Source organism: Marmota marmota, unplaced genomic scaffold, assembly GCF_001458135.2.
Source record: "Marmota marmota marmota unplaced genomic scaffold, marMar, whole genome shotgun sequence".
Lineage (NCBI taxonomy): Eukaryota > Metazoa > Chordata > Mammalia > Rodentia > Sciuridae > Marmota > Marmota marmota.
The window spans coordinates 7,108,323-7,131,381 of NW_026000075.1; the positions used below are offsets into that span (position 1 = coordinate 7,108,323).

General features: G+C 33.2%; 1 protein-coding gene across 10 annotated transcripts in view; it reads right to left on the reverse strand.

Annotated features, from left to right (window-relative positions):
• Positions 1-873: 873 nt before the first annotated feature.
• Naaladl2 (N-acetylated alpha-linked acidic dipeptidase like 2) overlaps positions 874-23,059 on the reverse strand; it is a 1,175,859-nt gene continuing 1,153,673 nt past the window's right edge. For all 10 annotated transcript variants that reach the window (XM_048814261.1, XM_048814264.1, XM_048814263.1 and 7 more), the window contains one exon: positions 874-8,322. In XM_048814261.1, coding sequence (XP_048670218.1) covers positions 8,124-8,322 — 199 coding nt within the window. In that variant the 3' untranslated portion in view covers positions 874-8,123. The remainder of the gene's footprint in view (positions 8,323-23,059) is intronic.

The following is a 23,059-nucleotide window of genomic DNA, read 5'->3' on the forward strand; positions in this document are numbered from 1 at the left end:
AAAAGGGATGGGGATGTAGTAAAGCATCCCTGGGTTCAATTCCCAGTCCACAAAATAACAGACTTAAGGCAGGCCCACTGGGACAGGCACGTGGCCTGAATGCTTGGGGAATTTCAGCTGTATATACTCTGTCAATAGGTTTGGAATAAACTACACTCTCTGTGAGTATTTCTAAATCTTGTATTGCTCTCAAATTCAACTGTTATATCCTGTTTGATTGTGAAATTCTGGGTGGTCAAACTGTGAAAATCATCTTTGTGTCTCTAGCACCTAATATTGTACCTGGCCTAAAATAGAATATTAGTATGTTTTGAATGAGTAAATTCAAGAAACTTGCTGTTCCATGCAAAGAGAGATTCCTCTATGTGTGATAAATAATTAACAGCATTTTTTTTGTACTAGGTATTGAACTCAGGGGTGCTTTACCATTGAGCCACATCCCAGTCCTTTTAATTTTTATTTTGAGACAGGGTCTTCTAAGTTGATAAGGTTGGCCTCAAACTTGCCATCCTCCTGCCTCAGCCTCCCAAGTCACTGGGATAACAGAGTGCACTACAGTGCCCAACTCTGAAGCATTTTTTTAAAGTACATTTGAGGAAATAAAATTCTTAGTGCTGGAATTGGTATAGTTGATATTCCTTGATATTCCTTGATATTATAATTCTTCACAAACTAGAAATCTAAATGGCCCAATATGAGAACTAAAAGTTCAAGAAAAGAACCAAAGTAAAGAAGAAAAAAAGATGACTATCTTACAGCATTTTCTAAACAAGGGGACACCTGTTTTAGTGTGATGCATGTATGTAAAAATAACTCATTAATGAAACATTCTGTATGTATATCATGTGATAAAAAGCACACTGTGGAAATCAATGATTTTCACCTGTATTTAATATATGTTAAGTGGGTGTTTTAAACATTGCTATTTCACTGTACATATTCATTGTATTTATTAATCAGAACATGTTTTTAAAGATGCCTTCATTTCATAGTACTATATTTTTAATTATGTGCAAGTATTAAGCAACTAACATAAAATATCCACTCATATTCTTAATGAATATGGATATGACATTACAATTCTTTTTTTTTTTTTGCCACTCCAAGTCACACCAAAAGCTGCATATTGAGTCATGTTAAGTAATACAAAATGGTTATACAATAAATTGAGATCACACTTGGACTAAATACAGAAAGCCCTACATTTCTGATGGCACCCACACATTATAGAAATTAGACATTCAACCATACATTGTAATTAGAAAATTACAGACACATGCCTCTAAATTAATGCCAGTAAAAATTAATTACAACAAAGACAATGACAATGAAAATCTCTGTACAATGAAAAGATTTCTGAATCACAGACGATAATCAAATTATATTGAAAAAAAAAAAAAAACCTCAACACTAAGGCAGTTCAGTGCAATTCAGTAATTGGCCCACCTCTTGAGAAGTATTTATTTTTAATCACAGCAAATTTACTTGAAGAAATTACCCTTCAAATTTTACCCCATGTTAATTTATAGTCTCCTGCTCATCCTTATTTTTTATTGTAGCATTTTATTTTTAATGTTATACCACTGAGAAATTTCTGCTTTACAAAAGCTTGTATATTTTAATGTTGCCATATTATAGATATCGTTAAAATATTCAATACATGGAGTATGTTAAAATTCCAGCACATATTTAAAACCATTATCAAAATGTAATGCTGATTTTCAGGATTTCTAAAAAAAACAAGTTAGCCCTTCAAAGTGTCCTACAAAGCCTTTGTCTTTTCTGAGTACAATTCTATTCTTATTCTCCAAGTAGCAAGTTAGAGTGTGTGGGATATATTTGCCACTAAACCTTTCTGTTTGCAATGCAAACACTAAATCACCTAATAGAGTCCTATTTCAGCTGCTAAATAGAATTATTTATGACATCTTTGGAATATAATCATGTGAGTTACACTTAACCATCTGTGCCTTTTTGTTTCTTGCAGACAATTTGCAATGGTGGAGTAAAATATTTTTGTTTGGATATTTGTTTTTTATTAAACAGATATGCCAAAATCATCTTCATAGTATAGTAACATTTTATTCTATCATTTAGAGTAAGGTAATCCATTTGCAGCAACTTGATATAAAATGAAATAAAAATTAGTATTATTCATAATAAAATACTACCATACACATTGAAAACATAATCAAAAATGGCAGAGAGATTCCAAAGATAGACATACAACAAGTATTAACCGTCTGCATGGTAACACATTGAATAAGGGTTCTTTGAAGTAGTTGGAGAGTTATAATTACTGAGCAGGCAAGCTCATTAAATAATTACACATTTTGATTAAAAAATATATGCAGTTCATTAAGACAGGGACTCTAAGTCTACTTCTCTAGCTAAGTTCTCTTCAGATGCCAAGTTTGTACTTTAATTAGAACAAAAGACCCACATTAACTTCAATGCAACATAATCATTCATAATAATGACTGTATATTAATCTCTTGAGCTTGCATGAATATAGCACATGACATATGGCATAGTACAGGCACCTGTGTGGTCCTTTGGGGACTGAGGTGGTGCATGTTAATTAGCCCCTGGAAAATAAAATCTGTTTCCCTCTGAGAAAAACAACCTCAGTGCTTATTGGCTGCAGACATCAAAGGAATCAGGTGGAATACTGCTCGGCTCTGTCTACACTCATTAAAGATCTGACTAGAAGTAGACACTGAATCAACTGTTTCTGAATTAATTCTTGACTGAATCCTGCACAAGAAACAGAGTAGCCATGCATTTCTTTGGCCTAGCTGATTGGATTTTTGGCTGAAGACATCAGAATTACCATTTTGGTTACAGCAAGCTACATAACGGTGTAACGCAAACATAAAATAATATAACCAGAAGCTTAAAAATTGGAAGCAGCTTCTTTTTCTTCAAAGCTATACTTGAAACTGCCTTAATTTAATATTTTACTTTGCGAATTCTGATTCAATCTGAGTATGAGATTATAAATGCCTGTAAGAAATATGTCATCTTTCAATAAGCCAGGTCTCAAGATTGTTAGGTGAAGGCACTTTACATCTTTGAAAGATAAAGGAAAGGTATTATAGAACTAAAACTCTGACTGATTAATACGTATTTATCTTGTGATGGGCAGATCTTAAAATTAGTTCTCAGTGGGAAAAAAAAAAAAAATGTCTATCCCCATTGCCAGAGTGTACCTGGAAAAAGAAAACAGAAAATTGAGTGGATAGAGAGAGAGGATTAGAAAGGGCTACATTTTACAAATTTCTTTTGCTTCTCATCTTCACGCCACTTATAATTCTGAGATGTACAAAACAAATCCACTTATCTGAAAAATATTCACATTTAATGGGGATATTTAGAACACTGAAGCTTTTTAGGATCTTTTAGAATAGCAATATTTAATGAGGCTTTTTTAAAGTTAGCAATTTAAACTCATGTAAGAATACAAATTCACAAGTATGACTGGGCAAATTATTTCTTTTCTAAAATAACACATTGTTTCCCCCCAGCCCCCAGCTGCGTCCATGATCCTGTTATCAAAGTGTTACATTGCTGATATGTTTATTGGAATATTGGGCCCATTTCCCTTCCACTCGACACATGGATTAGCAGTTTAAAATAATTCCTTTCTATTAAGCAAATGTGTGACTAAGACACACTTAAACAGCCTATTAAACCAATGAGATGACAATGTGCTATCCTCAGAGAAAGTTTAATTTTTGAAGTAATTAATTACACATACCACAAAATGTCTCAGGAGAACATTTTGACTAGGCCTATCAACTTATCATGCAAATAATTATAGTATTTTATTTGAGGCAAAGATGCTGATTCATCATTAGTAAGATGGCAACAACAAACAATTTATTTTTGTGACACTCATCTTTCCAGTGGGGAAACTACTGTCTGCTATATATTTATTTAATTTAAAAAGTCAATTAGTTGTTCTGAGGTTTTTAAGACTGATATAAAACTGTGGTTCTAAATCTCAATGAAATCACATAGGCATTTGGAAGGGGAAATTGTGACTATGGTGTTTGGTTTCCTTTTCCTATTTATGGGTCTAGTTGCCCTGATAGTCTACAATGGTATACTTCTGATGCCTAGAAATATCCCCAAATTTACTCACACAAATTTACTCACAATCATCATTATTGAGGTAGGCTACCACCATAAGGACTCCTTTCTTCAAATTCTTTCACCATATTACAGAAGAAGTAGATAAGACAGTCTGGTCAGTGGTTTTAAAACTTTCAATTATATCACTTTCGCGAATCAAAAGGTTCCTCTGATGTTTTCTATAGTGCTCAGTGTGAAGAACACAGGAGTGGACAGTAGATGGTTCAGCAGAGAAAAGGGAAACACCTCACTATCTTTTATTAACCTTGGAATTTTGGACAAGTCACTTAACCTAGTTTCCTCATTTTAAAAATTGGTTGTTAGAGTGATTCAGTTAGGAAAAAAAAATATCAACCTTGTCTGTCATGCAACAGGCACAAATGCTGACTGCTTCAGAATGGTTTTCTTGGAGATAAAATAGGTCCTTTTTTTTTTGGATAATGTCATTTAATAAAACTTTATGGTCCTTCTGATTAATTTAGCTATGTTGCCAACTAAGGTTTTCTCAAGACCCAGAATTAATACAGATGAGAAAATCTTAACCTTTAGTGTGCTTAAGGATCATCCAGAAATCAAAAGATATTTTTAGGTTTTTTATCCCAATTTTCACATTTTGAGAAATATTACTTTAGATTGCTGATTGTATACTGAGCTGAAAAGTGCTTTCATAATTTTTTTTTTTTTAATTTTGGTAGTAGAGACTGAACCCAAGGGTGCTTAATCACAGAGCCACATCCTCAGCTCTTTTTATTTATATTGAGACAGGACTCACTAAGTTGCTTAGAGCCTCAATAAGTTCCTGAGGCTAGCATGAACTTATAATCCTCCGGCCTCAGCCTCCCAAGTCACTAGGACTATAGGTATACACCACCACACCTGGCTGAAGTGTTCATTTGTAGAAACATTGTGCTCAATGTCTTCCCTCCTGTGTTCTCTCGCTTCCTGCAGAGAGGTTCTCCACTTGCTTCCGTGTCACCAGTCTCTGTACTTTGCCTGAATTCCCTGGGAAATTTTGGTTTGTCAGGTATAGTCAGGGAGTAAGCCAGTGGGGAATTAAAAAGTGGTATGCCTAACCCAGACAACATTTGACAGAATGGCTCGGTACATAGAATATACTGGATGAGGTCATGTAACCTTGTATCCTTAGGGAGAGAGCATGATGCACAAGAAAGCAGACAATCTGACATTCCAGCTAGTTTTTTTCCTGTCACTAAATATGTGACTATTTCTAAATTTCTTAGTCACTGTATCATGACAGTACCTTCTCTGGTTGAAGGCAAGATCCCAGGGCTTAGATCAAAGTGTCTCTCAGGCTTCCTCACATCTCTAGGACCCAGGCTTTCCATAAAGGGCAGTGGGTACCCTACCTGAACACAAATTCCAGAGATACACATTTGCCGTGTTTTCTTAGGATAATAATCACTTATGATTCATTATCTCCTGGCACAATTCTACGTATGAAGTATTTTGAGAAGTACCAGACACCCAGATGTCTTGGAAACAATTTAAATGTTACTATGAATTCACATAACACTTGCTGTAATGTGTTCAGGATTTTTATTTACTTGGATTTATTGTGGAGAGAAATTAAAACGATACAAATCTGGAGGGGGCCTTGAGGTAATCATATCATAGTTGTAATGCTGTTAGTTAAGCGGTTTGTCATAGTGAAAGATGTAGAGCAGAATCTATAGAATTGTGGAACATCTATTGTAAATGTTATTAAGCTTCTTCACACAATCTCTTGAATAAACTAATAAAGACATGTTAATTCATATACTTAACTGCAGTTTTCATATAACAAATACCTCATGATATAGAAGTAAGGAACGTAAAATAATGAGATTTTTTTATGTATGCCATGTGACTTACCTATGTAAACAGTCTTTAAAAAAAATAAAGAGGAAAAACATTTTCTTCTTTCAATACTATTGTGAGTTATGGGAGTGAATTTATTTTATTATTTTTTTCCTAAAGTGGTAGACTACCAAATTGATAATAGTTTGTCATTATCTGTTATATAATTCAACTCCACATGAGAAACTGAGTGAACACATTGGACTCTGATTGAATATTTAAGATCCTGATATCAGGCGTTCTGCATAGGCCCATACATGTCTATGTGGGTAGTCTGACTGCTTGTGTGCTATTGATTTTTGCAGAGCATTCAGGGAGCTGACATCAATGCATGCAGGAACCTAATACTCTTAGCCCTTTCCTAAACACATTCTTCAACATGGAAAATATTTTCAAATAAGTAAATGGGTTAAAAAGAATTGTAAAGTACTTATATTTTTCATGTAAAAATATGTGCACACAGGCAATTCAGATGCAAATGAATTTTTGTTTGAATTGTCTACTAATTGCCTTAATTCTCTACTTTGAACATATAAATATTACTTAGGGTAGAAGCAGCTGACCATATAAATCAGTTAATCAATATTGATTAATTCTTCCCCTTCAGCTTTATCTTAAACTAAGGTTAGGCTTATGCTTATCTGTAAGAAGTGAAGATTCAGATGTATAGGGATGGTCTACAATGTTGTACTGGCAATGTGTAATGGGGAAGTGTGTGTGAATGTTGAGTTTGGGAGGGAAAATGTATTAACAGACATTTGTAAGGAGTTATCCAATATCAGAAGAACATTTTACAAATAGCTTTTAAAGGTAAGCTAAAGTTTAACCTGTCCATTAACAGAAAATTATTTTAGAGTTTGTGGGGATAAAGGATACTGGAGCTAGTCAATGACAATATCAGTTTGAACAGCTGAATTTCTTACTTGAGAGCAGAACAGAAGTGAGGGAGAGACACTCTTATGGAAACATGGCATTGTGTGCATGAATGAAGTATGCATATTTTCTACACTTATTTTTTTTTTTTACCTAAGCCACAACTATGGATAAAGAAGGAAAAAAACATCAAATTTTCTTCATAGATTTACAGAAGTTTTTGTTGACAAAAAAAATTTTTCTTTCATAGTAACTTCTTTTTTGTCAGTAGCATAAAAAGCACTTTGGTGATATTTTTGGTTTTCAAAGAGAAGCATTGCTATTTTGCTGAGGAAATTATATAGTGTTCTGTGAAAACTGCCTTACAGCAAGGAGTTTTAGAAAAGATGGGAAGGAAAAGCCATGTGAGATGTTTTCATTTTAGAAGTAACCTCTGTTTCATTGATTCCAACAGAAACCACAGAAAAAGAAATAAGAAATGTTTTTTTCCCCTCATAAGACAAATATATCACTCCCAAAATTCTTACAAAACCAACTGAGGCAAATTAGGGGTTTCAAAGCTAGTCACCTTATAAGTTGTTCAGAAAAAAATTTGCATTTAAATTGCTCTGTGCAGCTACCTTGAGATTTTCCCCTGGAATGTTTATGGCTCTTTTTTTCATTAATACTTAAAAAATACAATTTCATAACCAGTGTATTACTACATCTAGTTGTGTTTAAAAAAAAGGGAACTTCATTTCATAAAGTAGAAACATTCAAAGTGGTTTTGGGCAACCAATCACTCAGTCAAAATACTTGAATTCTTCATATTGAACACTTAATAGTAAAGTTAATCTGAAACCATATCAACTCTCCATTTCTATTATAAAAACTCAATCATTAATAGCTCTATCAGAGAGAATAACTTGTGCTCCTACACATTTTATCTAGAGAAGTGAAGATATCCAGAACTTCTTGGAACTTTCCCCAAAAATAGTTTATATATAAAAATACAGCAGATTTTTTTTAACAGATAAATCTTAACTATTTTTTTTCAAATAACTTGCCTTTACATATTCAGAAATGTAGATATAAGAAAAATACTAAATGTGCAAAGTGCTCTTTTATATGTACATTAAAAAAATACAATGTAATAATAGCTTTAAACATGTCAAAGAATCATAGGAGGGAGAGTCTTCAATGTCAGAAAATCTGGTCTGATTAGAGCTTTTGCTTGTAGAATTGTAAACAAACTTTTTAAAATGCTGAGAGTTTTCTCAGTTCTTTCCAACCAAGACACTCTCAAATACATCAAGTCCTGCTTTGAAGTAAACCTGAGCTGAATTAATGCTGTTCAACACATCTGACAGGGTTTCTTGGAGAGTCTCATTTGATGTAAGTGACTTGCAGTGTTCCCAAGCCTCCATGAGTATGGAAAACTGGCTTGTCTTCTCATCAGTGTGGTACAGGATGTTTCTGAAAGGAAAAAAGGAATGTGTAAATGTTTCATGCACAATGCCACTTTCATATCAAACATTGTAATGAATACTACCAGAAGCAGTGTTGTTTGCAATATATGAAGACATTATAAAGGTAATATTGCTATTTTTTGATACTTAATGAATTGAGAGATAGAAAACATTGACCATCAGTAGTTTCCCATTTTGACGACATTAGAGGAGATAATCAGACATGGGCCTCCTGTTGGAAATATGGTACATTATGAAATAGCATAAACAATTTTGCTAAAAAATAAAAAAAAAATTGATGTGAATCTGATGAAGCTTCCAAATTTAATTGCTAATAATTTCAAGGGACAGAATTGTGCTAAATCATAGCACAGTATGTTCTAGAAAACCACAGACTGCAACAATATCTAGACAACAAATAACTCAGTTTGTTCAACTAATAAATTTCATTTAAAAAGTAGAGAAAGGAGGAACCTGTAGACCAGAGTTTCTCAACCATGTTCTACTAACACTTTGGGCCAGATGGATCTTTACTGTAGTGACTCTCCCATGCACTGTGGGATGATAAGCAGTATCCCTGGACTACATGGGCTAGCTATTAATAGCATCCTTCTTTTTGTATCAAGAAATGAAAATGTGTGCAAACATTGCCAAAATATTCCTAATAGGGCAAAAATAACCCCAATTAAGAACTAGTGTTCTAGACTAAAAGAAACATGTCAACCAGTCACAAAATAAAGATTTTGTTAGATTTTACGCAAACAAATACATTAATATGGGAAGTACAAAACTCAATACTGATTATTGATTGATATAAAGCAATTGTTAATATTTTAGATATCATGGTATCATTAGCATGTCTTCTAAAATTGCTGTTGTCTTACAATAGTATGTAAAGTAATATTTGCAAATAAATGTTATGATTTCTGAGATTTACTTTAAAAATACTTGGAGGGAAAAATAGAGTGGAGTTATAAACAGTATATATAAAATTATATGAACCATTAGGTAATAATTGTTAAAAGTGGGAAATGAAATTTATTATACTATTCCCTCTTCTTTCTTACATGTTTGTCATCTAGAATGACATTGTCTTAGTGTGTAATATGATGGTTTCCTGATACTTAGTCAAATGATTGAGAAAGAGGAATTTAGGTATACAATAGCATATTCCTGTAATCCCAGCAGCTCAGGAGGCTGAAGTAGAAGGATCAAAACCAGCCTCAGCACATTTGTGGCAAATATATTTCCAGAGCTTAAAAGTAAATAGATATTTTCAAAAGCTGTATCAAATACTTCTATTCCTTGAGGACATATAGCTCAGCTTGCTCACAAACAAAAATATTATAATCATTATTATAAAAACTCCTCATTAAATGAACTGTACCACTGCAGTTAGTACATTATGAAGAACCTACTTAATGATTCTTAGACTATTACAGTGATTTTCTCCACTATTTAAAAACCGATATAAAGTACATTCATATATATACAGTCTATGCCTATTAAATGTTAGATATTAATATTCAGTCAAATGATAAGATGATATTAATAAAACATGCTCGTAAAGGTTAGAGGATTGATCCCTTGATGACAATTCATTCAATCATGAATAGTCTCTAATATATTTATGTAAAATTTTAGTCCTAACTACTGCAAAATATCTAGAAGAGAGATAATATGGAAGAATAAAAATACATCCTACAATGAATGCCCAGGTATAAAGAACAAAAAAATACAATGATTATAATTACTTTTTAAATACCCACATTTGCTCTTCCTAACTAGGAAGCTACATAGTAACATGCTTTTATAATGACTGTAAACATTCCATGTGAATAAAAATGAATCTTTTTTGCTTTGTGAAATTCTACAAGGAGCTAACCACATTTTCCATATGCTACATGAATCGAGTAGTAAAGTTATAGCAAGCTATTATACAGATAAACACTCATATCCATTTCTACCCAAATTGGATACAAATCAGAATAAAACTACAGATACTGAGATTCTAGTTGAGTACAAGACACTAAAATGTTTTCATCTCAATTTACGAGAAAAATCTTCATTTGAGTAGATGCTGATGTAACTTAAGTTAGTTTATCATTATTATAATAACAAAGGCTCATTTTCCACCTTGAAAGACTGCATTACCTGAAAAACAAATTATGGATAACAAAAAATAAAAAAAAATCTTTAAATTTTCATTAGATGGATCATTTCTCCTACTGATTTGCAGAAGTAGCTCATCTTTTCCAATTTCTGTGTGTGTGTGTACTAAAAACCATATAGCTTCCTGCTTACATAAAATAAAATTCTGCATTTGCATTCCTTTCTGAAAGGTAGCATTATGTTATTTTATTTTTAATATTTGAATTAAGCCTAAAACAAAACCCAGGCAATGCTTAAATTCCATCACATATATTCTTACGTATTTCTTAGTTCTGAGATCTTTCTTATATACTCAACCATTAAACTTACATATTCCAGGATAATCTCTGTGTACCAAAACTATGATTGTACCATTTTTAATATGCAAATGCTTTTTTTCTTTTAAATATTTTAGTTAAATCAATGCTTCTGATGGTAACCTCTAAATCTTCTAAACATCTTTGTATTACCACGTGATGCCACCAAAATTGAACTTTAGTCCAACAAAATGCAGAGATTTCAACAGCATATCTGTATCAGGCTGCTTAAATGTTTCTTCTTCCTAATTATGGATCAATATTATTCCAATTAGGTCAGACCTGGAATGGATCCATAGTCTGTCAAAAGTCACAGGTCTGGAAGGAAAACTGAGTGGAAGTGAAAAAAAAATACATTTGAAGAGTTTCTATGTCAATAATCTGTACTTTACAACCACAAAAATGTATATCCCTTAGTGAACCATTCATGCTCTTAGATACATCTGCTTCAGTACATTTCAGAAAGTTTCTCTGCATAAAGAATGGACTGTATTAGCATGGCTCTAAATCAATAAATCAGAATCCTATTTGCATACACACAACATGCATCTCAGCATGGCATGTAGAGACATCAGACCTAATTAAAATATTATTTAATTGAAATCATTTTAGTAGCTATCGTGTTTAAAATAACATTAATTCCACCCTCATGCCTATCTCTCCTCATCTGTAACAATTTGGATCTTATAAATGTAATTCATACAGTCATCCTGACCCACACACAACACAAAGAGACTACTAAAAGGAAAGTGTAATACATTATTGATGACACTAATGAAATTACAACACACATCACTCATTTTAATGGGTCTGTTTCAATGACACATCACGGTGACCAGGAAAGAGCAGTGCCAAACTCAGAAACCTAATTAATAACTCCCGGCAGCATTGGTGAGGGAGATGAAGTGTCTTTACTCAACTGACAAATCTTTCCCATTCAACTAATGCAAAAGAAAACTGGAAAAAAAATGAATTTTGAAATAAAGGCATTTAAAATCCTCATGAGTCATTACCCTGTGTGTGAATTAGCAATTAATGATGGAAATGATAACTCTCTTTCAAATATTCCTTTTTATATTCATCAATGGCACAGGATGCCACCCATTGTAAACCTGAATTAACATTCATTATACCTCATGTTGAGAAACTCTTAATGAAATCACACTAAATAATAAGTCATGTCTTGCAAAGTTGATTGTGTATACATGCTGAATGCAAAGAGAAAGGGCTAGCTCTAGTTCTCATAATTGTTTCTAATTCTTTTAGGGATTGTACTAACTGTACTCCATAGTTAACAGTGGACTATTATATTTATATCAATATTAGAAAAAAATTATTTGACTTGGATGAAAATTCACAAAACACATGTCCACCCTATTTAAAGTGCAAACAAATATCCTTTCAGTTAAATTTGAATTTTGTCTATCCTAGTCAAAGCAGAAGGAAAATTAAGACCATGGTTGATATTGTCAAGTCTTAAACTTATGCTCCAGACATCTGAGACAGAAAGACATGCATGGTAGATGGTTTGCAAAAATGGACTGGGGATCTAGCTCAGCGGTAGAGTGTGTGCTTAGCATGCATGAGATCTGGGTTCAATCTCCAGCACCAATAAACAAACAAACAAACAAATAAATAAATTTTAAAAATGGCTACAATGAGTCCCCTTTCTGTTATCAGACTCCATTAAAACTTGACTTTGCATCTCATTCCATCAAGGTAAAGAATTTATTTGAATGCTTGAAACTGGTTTGGCCCTAATATTTGCTTTGAGAAATAAGAGTGTGGCATATACACTATGCGAAAGCCTCAATAGATCCTACATGCTTCCGTTCTGTCTCTTCCCCAAGCTATTGTGAAATTCATACTGGGTTAGCCTGCTGGAAGAACAGGTACCACACGGAATACACAAGATCTGAACAGCGAGGCCTTCCTTTTCCAGTTAAAAATCAGATGAGTTGGTGCTCAACTTGTTAAGACAACCAATGCCCACTGATTACAGACACAACACAGCCAGGACAGAACCTCTCCATCCCAGACCAAGAACCACACAACTGACTTCAGCCTAAATGGCCAAGCTAAAAAAATAAGGACAAAATAAACAATTATCATTTTAAGCCACTAAATTTTGGAATGATTTGCAAAAGATAGGTGATATAATTTGGTAGTGCTTCTCTTCCGGAAGAGAAAGGTTTATGTTGATATAAGAATGAGTTCTCTATTATCTTTTAACACATTGACAGGGTACAAGGTGTAGTAGGATTATACAAGTCTTCAAATGACCAACTAAATTCAGAGAACAATGAGAAAATCATGTCAAATAGTCCTCATGAGGTATACATTAAAAAGTTTATTTGTGTTGATTCATTAAGTTTTAAAATTGTTTACAGAGTGCCAGGTGGTATTTTTTTTTTCATTAAACACACACAAAGTCAACCAATATTATGAACTGAATATTTGTGTTCCTTCAAATTTATATATTGAAGTCTTATCCCCACAATGTGATAGTACCAGGAAATGAGGGCTTTGGAAAGTAAATAGGTTTAGATGAGGTCATGAGGGTGAAACCTACAGCAAAAGACTATTGCCATTATGAGAAGAAAAAGCAAGAACACAGCTTCTTGTCTCCACTATGTGAGAATACAGCAAGAAGGCAGTGGTCTGCAGCCCAGGAAGTGGAGTCCTCTCCAGAACCCAACCATGATGGTGCCTTGATCATAGACTTCCCAGACTCTCAACTGTCAGAAGGATATGTGTATTGTTGAAGTCATCCATTTTATGGTATTTTTTCCTGGGAAGTATGAGTTAAGAAAACCATTACAGCATATATATATAATTTTGCTGTGGTATAGCCCAAGAAATGGACAAAAATTATCCTATTTGTTTCCACTCTTATTAAATATAAAATATAGCAGAATATCAAAGATAAAACAACAACTGTTCTATTTAGTTATTGTCAAGACATCTCAGTCCACATAATTACATTGTTTTTCAAGAGAAGTTTCCTGAATAAGAGGTTATCTTTTAGGATATTTCAGAAAGACTCTCCTTCCACGCGACAGAGTACTTGATGGCTGGCCAACAAGAAAAATTATATTTTTACACTAAGAAACTTTTTGATAATTCCAAAGGGGAAACAGAAATTATATGAAGCTCATCACAATTCTTAGAACCTTCCAGAATTTTAAGAAGATGGTAGTACTGTTTACTACTTATTTCATGCTCACATAATTGGTTTCTTATTTTAATTGGTCTCTTATTTTTATTTTTTATCACTGCTATTACTTACTTTCCCACCACTAACAGATGTATGACCTGAACCTTAATATTTAGATAACTTTCCTTTAACTTATTTGGAACCCATTATCTCTTAGTATTTCAACTTTCATTCCATAGAAAAGACCTTTATGCTTCAAAGACAATTTCACTTGAATACCCTACAGGTCTTTTGACAAATAATAAAGATGCATTTCCTTTACACTTACACCCCAAATATTTGCATTTGCCCTTTCTCCATTATTCTTTTAGCTACCTTCATTAACTCTGGTAAACAGTAATGCCCAGGTCAAAAAAAAGGGCAATTCAGGTTTTTCTTTCATTTATATTTGATTCCAATGAGAGGGATATGATGGATTTGTTTTGGAAAGTTCATTCTAAAGGAAAAAGTTCATAATTTAGCTATATCTATTTAAATAAAGTGAGTAACAGAGTCAATATTGATCTTTTTTGCTTATTCTACTTAACAGCCTTTTTTAACATCCTAGATGAGTAAGTCACTGTGCTACGTGCTCAGGGAAACAAAAGACAACTTTATTGTCTGTGTTGGAAGCAAAGCACATAAACAAAAAGTTAAAATATTATTTAAGCATATTATATAAATAATTATAAACATTATTTTCCATATAATTATAATTTTATATAGTTATTATTATAAATATAAAATTATTTTCATATTATTATCCATATAATATGTTTTAAATATTATGTGGAATATTATTTCATTTTATGTTTTACAATTTCCCCTTATTCTATGCATATGTTAAACTATTGAAAATATTGCTTCAATATAAGTGTTCTATCATATAGCCTTTGCCATAATGTAGTAAAAAGTCTGTAACTATTTCTCATAGTAGAGATTCTTTGCCTTTTGGTTTAGAAAACTACAGAGACAGTTCTTGATAGTATCAATGTAACTTGGGTGATCTGATTCCAATTGCCATAATATCGATTCAAGAAACATGGACCTAATTAAATAAGTATAAGGTAATTCTTAAACCAAATGGGTTATTTCATAAACAGGCATATGACCAAGTTTGGGAAATTAAATTAGAAGGGAAACTTTCTACAGGATTGTAAGAGTGGTAATTCCTTCAATTTCTGAGAAAATAATAAAAGCTAATCCTTTTTCTCCTTTTCAATAGCATGGTTAACAGAATCAGAAACTGTAAATGCCATGATTTTTTTCCCCCTGAATGGAAAACCAGTCTTTAGATGAAGCTGATACTGTACCCTGTAGGGTATTTAACATCCTAGATGAGTAACTCACTGTGTTACGTGGTCAGGGAAACAAAAGACAACTGTAAAGCTGAGAAATAAAAATAAATTATTTCTTACTGATATGATTGAAATGTGTAACCAAACTAACTTAAAATCTTCCCTTCCTTTCGATTTTCAATTTGGGGAGTATTATGGTTTAGATATGAGGTATCCCCCAACAGCTCATGTGTGAGACAATGCTAGAACATTCAGAGGTGAATGATTGGGCTTTAAGCTAATCCACTGATAGGGGTTAACTGGGTAGTAACTGTAGGCAGGGTAGGGTGTGGCTGGAGGAGGTGGCTCACTGGGTGCATATTTTGTCTCTGGTGAGAAAACTCTTTCTTTCTTTGTTTCCTGAGCTGCCTTCCTCTGTCATATCCTTCCACCTTGATGTTCTGCCTTATCTTGTGCCCTGAACAATGTGGTTCTCCATCTATGGACTGAGATCTCTGAATCTATGAGCCCCAAATAAACTTTTCCTTCTTTAAAATTGTTCTTGTCAGGTCTTTTGGTCACAGGAGTGAAAAAGCTGATTAAAACAGTAGGTAAAGTTATGTTACTCTTCAAGCCAATTTCAACCAGTTTGATTTTACTTTCAGTCAAATGTATCCATATATACAATATTTATTGATTGGCTAGGTGATTATTAGAACATGTACATATTTATTTAATAGCTGTAGATGTGATTTTATTTTGAACTAAATAATTTGGAAAATTCATTTACTTGATATTTAAATATGACTGCTTTGGGATAAAAATGGCATGGTTTCTTTTGGATAGCAAACATATTATTCAAGATAAACACTTCAAAATCAACAGAATATTGTAATGTTTGCTTAATCTTAGCTGGAAGGAAAAGTAAATATGAAGTATAGTGATTGACCTATTGAAGCTATGAATATTGATCTCAAAGTTTGAAAGTAATTAATGGACAAATGTTTTAATATTAAATTACTCAGAGACTAGAAATATTGCATTTCATATTTTAAGAAATTGTTACAGATGCTGACGTACCAAATATTCATTTTGAAAATGTGATAAGAAATAATATTTTAAATGAACTCTCTGGCATTGTTCCTTCACAATTTGCTCAAAATTTATTGATACATTACTATCTGTAACTCTTAGCATAAGAAAATAAAAATGCTTTGGTTTTAATCTGTAAACAAATGGAAGCATAAACAATTGACTATGTATTTTTTTTTAAAAAAGCTAAAATCATCTGATTCAATAGTACTATTAATTTTCTCAAAATACAAGTACTAAGGCTGGGGTTGTGGCTCAGTGGCAGAGCACTTGCCTTGCACATGTGAGGCTCTGGGTTCAATTCTCAGCACCACATAAAAATAAATAAATGAAACAAAGATATTGTGTCCATGTGTAACTGAAAAAAATATTTCAAAAATACAAGTACTAGATAAGCAAACTTCTATTGATTATGTTAAAGTTAAAAAAAATACAAATTGTGAGTAGATAGTAGAAATAGTTTTATGCTTTGGGAATTCTAAAAGGAGATTCCTTCATTAATTTCAGCCAAGAATGTCAGAGGGCTAAAGAGGGCTCTCAAGTATCTGACACAAAGTAGGAGCGCATCTGGTTATACCATCCAGAAAAAAAAAAAAATCATGTCTTATTTAAGAATAAATAAATGTATGTACATGTATACTATACATTTAGTTTCATAAATCATTTAATGGTTACAGATGTGATGGAAGATGTTAAAAATCCGGCAGTAATCAAAGGAAGCCGAACATCCGAAAGCACTGACAAAATCTTCTACAGGAATAGTCAGTTTAAAGCATTGATACTGGAGACTCCATCATTGCATTGGGAACACTCCACCATGGAAATACTGCTGCCTGTCAGCATTTGCTCAACCCCAGCCAGTCTTGATCCCATCTTCAATGAATAATTTGGAATAGTCCTACATCTTTGCTTCACTTCTTTCAGATTTGAAGTCCTTGGAGATTCTCATGCAATTAGCTGAGCTAAGGTCACATGCCTGTACTGTAGATCAGGTATAAAATATGTCTTGTCACTAAACTCTAGGTCTCCCCTCATATGGGAAAGAGGCTCTGATATCAAGCACTCAAAAATAATTTAAAAAACAGCAACCCAGAAAATATTCACTGCACTGGTTGCTGGGAAAGAAAAGTGAATTTCAAGAGGATTTTTAAAAAGAATTATTCTCTATACTGATGTTGTATTGGACAGTGTTTTTCCTCCTCAAATTAGTTGATAAGTACTCTGTAATATTCCAGCAGAGGCTATTAAATTAAATGTGAATAAGAATAACCTGACATATTATACATTTGAGTCAGATGGGATATATGTCAAGGTCATTGTATTTTCATGTGTAACTAATTAAAACAAATAAATAAATAAATAAATAAATTTTAAAAAATAATTAAAAAAGGGAAAAGAATAACCTGAGGGTTGGGATTGTGGCTCAGCAGTAGGGCACTCGCCTAGCACCTGCAAGGCCCTGCGTTCGATCCTCAGCACCACATAAAAATAAATAAATAAAATAAAGATATTGTGTCCAAATACAACTAAAATATAAATATTAAAAAAAGAATAACCTGAGAAATTTTAAACTGCTTAAAAGATTCCGATGCAATGGATCTGAGATGCCTTCCATGAATTTGTATATTTTTTCCTTCTCCCTGACTTACCCATATTGAGCAACACTTACATATACTCCACAATCACTCCAGTGAGTTTTTCATTTAGCAACTGGTCTTATTTTGTTCTCAAACTAGTTTCTTCCAGGGACTTGCGTAATTATATACAAAATTACATGATTTGATTAACACTGTATAAATGGTTACATATTAAGTGTGAAGGAAACAGTTATTTCTGTGAAAATGAACCCCAATGTTTTGAGAAACTTCACAAAGATTAATTGATACAAAGTATTAGTGCATTGCATGTGGAGAGGTAATTGAAAAGATTATCAGGGAAGGGAGGAGTAGAGTGATGCAGAAAAAAAAAATCTGCATTTAGACTGTTTTGCAAGTAAACTGCGAAAAATGGGGATATTGAAACTGGAAATTTTAGATGATGTCTCACTGTGTAGTTTAAAGAAGAGAGAAAAATCTAGAATTACAATTGTCAGAAAAATACTTTAAAAATGTGCTTTATCCCTTATCAAAAGAGGGTGACACATGCTTCAGTTAAAACAAATTGGTTTCTCAAACATTTGAACATGTACTAGTTCTGCTTATTTCAGATTCAAGGACCTTCACCCTTCAGGCAGTGGACAGCCAATGCTTTACTCTTAAAAACAAAACAGCCATCATCTTAAGTTCCAGTATTTATGGACTAGCAGTGATGGCTTGAAGTTTTAGATGAACAGTGGATATGGGCTGTTGGGGGGTCCATTACTTAGACTTATATCCACAGACCTGACTTCATTTAAGATTGCTTAGCCCATTTCCTTGGTAATTATGCCAAGGAAAAGGATAAGGATATATAAATCACATTATTAAAGTGAAGGGAGAAAGTCATAATCATTTGGTTTTGCTGATTAAGGTTAAGTCAAACCCAGTAATTTCTTCTAAATGTTATTCAAAATTCTCTGACTTTGCTGGTTATGAAATCGGAATCAATTTTTTTTTTTTTTGGGGGGGGCAGGGATTGAATTCAGTGGCACTCAATCACTAAGCCACATCCTCAGCCCTGTTTTGTATTTTATTTAGAGACAGAGTCTCACTGAGTTGCTTAGTGCCTTGATTTTGCTGAGTCTGACTTTGAACTTGCAATTCTCCTGTCTCAGCCCCCTGAGCTGTTGGGATTACAGGCTTGTGCCACTGTGACTGGCTATTTGAATTAATTAATTGCTAACTTTCCCCTTTAGTAAGAAACCCAGATACTGTGGTCACTGTTTATTCAAAAATTGATCCTATCTTTTCTTAATCAATTAAATTATACCTAAATAAATTGATTAAAATTTATGTGTATTTTAGTTAATAACTATATATTATGAGTGGGTAGTTAGCGCTTTTGCAGAATGTAGGTGTTAATGTCTGAAATACAGACTAGTTTTTGAAGCCATTGATTTTCTCCAGTTGACTCTGTTCTGGTAATCTATGTCCATCCAGTTTCTCTCTTAAGCTTTATACTGACTGACTCTGAGCAAAAAATAGTACTTGGATCTCTTATCCAAACCCTTTGGAACTGTGGCCCTGAGTTGAGAGGGAGAAAACTAATGGATTCTTTGCACTAAACATCTTGAAACAAGTCACCTTGACATTTTGTTCTATGCTTAGTGAATGTTCTGGCAGACATAATAATCCAATATCCCCCAAACACTTTCACTCATTGAATTCTGTGCCATACAAAAGCCAAGACCTCTAATAGTAAAGTGTGTTCTACGTCTAAATTATATAAATGTCAGGTAGTCAGTGAAATGATTTTTGAATTTCATAAAATACATTAAGATGATTAAGTCTCATGATGTTTCGATTATAAAATTTTTATTTTTTTAACACTTAGAAAAGATGAATTCAGGATGGCCTACATTTTGCTAGAAAAAGAAGAAAGTGGTTACAATGGTATTATTCTCATCATACCTATGAAAATTTAGGAAGACTTTTAAAAATATTTCATTGAATCTCTCTACCTAGCTCTATACAGCCAGGTAAACTTTGCTTTGCCTTTTGTAATAGAATTTGAAAATTGTTTTTCACTTTCCGAATGGAAATGAGGTACAATGATAACAATCATTAGTGCTACTATTGAACAGCTGTGAATAAATAGAGACTTGGAGGATAAGCCATACAAGCTTTTCCCCCCTGTGGTTTTATTAGCATATAAAGTATCAACTCAGAGAAACACTTCATATCTGATAGCATTTTGGAACCATTTCTTCCTTATTCTTGCTATTTCAGTATTTATCATCTGTATATACATTTTGAGGTATATACATTTTGTATATATATGTATTTTATATGTGTAAATACATGTTTTTATATATATATGATACATATATGTATGGATAAGAATAGATATATATGTACATAATCAAAATATATGTGTGTATATGTATAGTAATTCTTTCCTATAATGAAATATGAAGAAAAATCTAAATTCTGTGCCTCCATCCCCAAATCATATAACTGAACAGAAAGCTGTTTATTATACTGTAAAATGCTATGTTTAGTCTCATAAAAATCAAGAAGAATAAAAGACATTTCAAACTTTATACACACACACACACACACACACACACATACACACACTGTGTTTTAAGAGGTAAAGTGCTGGTTATATTGTTTCATGGGCACCAATGTAAATATGTGGAGGTAGAAAGCCATGGGTTTCTTACAGGCTGTAGAATATTTCCACAGCAGCCTGTCTTGGTATTTACTCTCAAATCATTATACTCTTCTTTTCATTCCAAGAACCATCTTCAAATCTTAATATTCATTATATATGCTTTATCAAAATAGGACGTTATTTATGGAAGTGCTATTTATACCAGTAATCAACTCATTCGATTGCATAGTGTGAGGTTCACCAATATACCTAATTTTTATGATTTATGCTGTAAAGGAGCCATTCATTCCCTATTGAGGAAGAACAATTTAAAGAAGGAACATATTTGAAAATAATATATACATCTAAAACATAATAATTGAGGGAAGTTTAAGAGGGGAATACTAAGTAGTCAATATCAAAATCATGTCCATCTGGATCTAAAATCAAGGAGTCCAAACATGGCATTATAACACATACTACTTTGCCTATAATTGTTTTTAGCTAAACACACTTGAAAAGCAGCAAATACAATGAAGGGTTCTCTCTTCATTATTTTTCTTCCTGAATGCCGGAGATAGAACAAAGATGCACTCCTTGGACCAGTGGGAGGGGGGGAGACATTTTGTCATGAGCAATGAGAAGTGGAGGCCAAGGGAAATGTACAAATTGTGTCCAGGTGAGCCATTTTTTCTACAGTTCACTGTTCTAGTCCCGTTCCCTTTGTCTTACCACAGTTCCATAAATACTCACTTTTTTTGGTGTAGTATAGGAATTTGGCTCTCAATTTGAGTCTTCATTTTCATTTTATGGCTCCAAGGTACTTCAAAAAATCATCAAACAAAATGTGTATGCCTTCTTCTATTAATCTCTCAAACGTTAAATTTAATTTTCAGGGCCAGCCAGAAATGATAAGAGGGTAGAGGTTCAATTTTACCTCTCTATGCCCACAACACAAGCCACCAGACCCATCACCACCGTGTTCTGGCCTGATAATCTAGAACATTGTGAAGCTATTTACATTCTCTGAAACCCTTTCTCTTCATTTGTAAAATGGGAAACACCGGTTCCTACAATGTTTATAATATATCATTTATTTTTTATTATAAATATACGTATTTATAATAAATGAGTTATTACATGTGAAATGCTTTGTGCAGTACCTGGTATGGTCAACAACAAAATGCTCTATCTTCTGTTGTTATTTGAAATTTCTGTTTTGTTTTCTTGGACACACACATACTAACCCCCTTAACTTTCAGCTGACTTTACTCTTAGTTTCATAGAACTCTGAGATCATTAGATGACTTCTCTTGCCCAGAAAAATGTGGATCAAAAGCAACAGTTAGAGAACAAGGGAAAGGGCACTTCCATGGATTTTACAAGACACATATGCCCAGCAAGTGTCTGTGAAAATAAAACCACCTGTCCCTTTGTACTTCAACATGCCGTTAACTACTAGATCACATACCTGTTTGCTTTTCCTGTAACTCTACTTCCCTAGTAGAGTTTTCTGAGATACATTTGTAGATTGATAGGGAAGGTCTTTTTTTGTAATTTTTTAAATGATCATAGCAAATTAGTGAATGTGATTTCTCTGACTTGGAATCCAACTGCTAAATCAGAGATACTAATGGGAAAAGAAGTTCCTCATGGTCTGAATGAACACAGCACACATTTGATGTAGTTAAGAGAGGAGTCCTGCTACTAGTACTTTGCAACAAACTCAGGCAAAGTTTATTAATCTTTCCTCAGTACCATCATGGTACAGAGCTGGATAATTCTACTGTAGTATTAATCACACACCATTGTGACTCTTTTATTGATACTTATCTTTCTTCAGGTAGAACTGCTCAAGAATGAAGAGAGTTTCTTATTCATTGTATATCTCCCCAGGTTTCTATCAAGTACACACCAAATAAATTTGATTATATAAAGTATTTATGGTGATAGTAATAATTGCTAAGATTCCTTGAACATTTAATGTATGCTTGACAACATTCTAAGCATTTTGTGTACTTTAACTCATATAATTCTCAAAACAATTTAATGTAAGCAGATTTATTATTATAGCATTTTTTTTTTTTGTACTGGGATTGAACCCAGGCCTACATCTCCACACCTTTTTAATTTTATTTTGAGACTGGGGCCTGATAAGTTGTGAGGCTGTTCTTAAACTTGCTATCCTTCTACCTCAGCCTCCAAAATTGCTGAGATTACAGGCATATACCTGACTTCTTATAGCATTTGTGGGGGATTAACAAGGATTGAACTCAGGGGCACCTAAACATTGAGCCACATCCACAGCCCTATTTTGTATTTTATTTAGAGACTGAGTCTCACTGAGTTGCTTAGTGCCTCACCATTTTTGAGGCTGGCTTTGAACTTGCCATCTTCCTGCCTCAGCCTCTTGAGCTGCTGGGATTACAGATATGCACCACTGTGCCCAGTTTATAGCATTTTTTTTTTTTTTTTTGT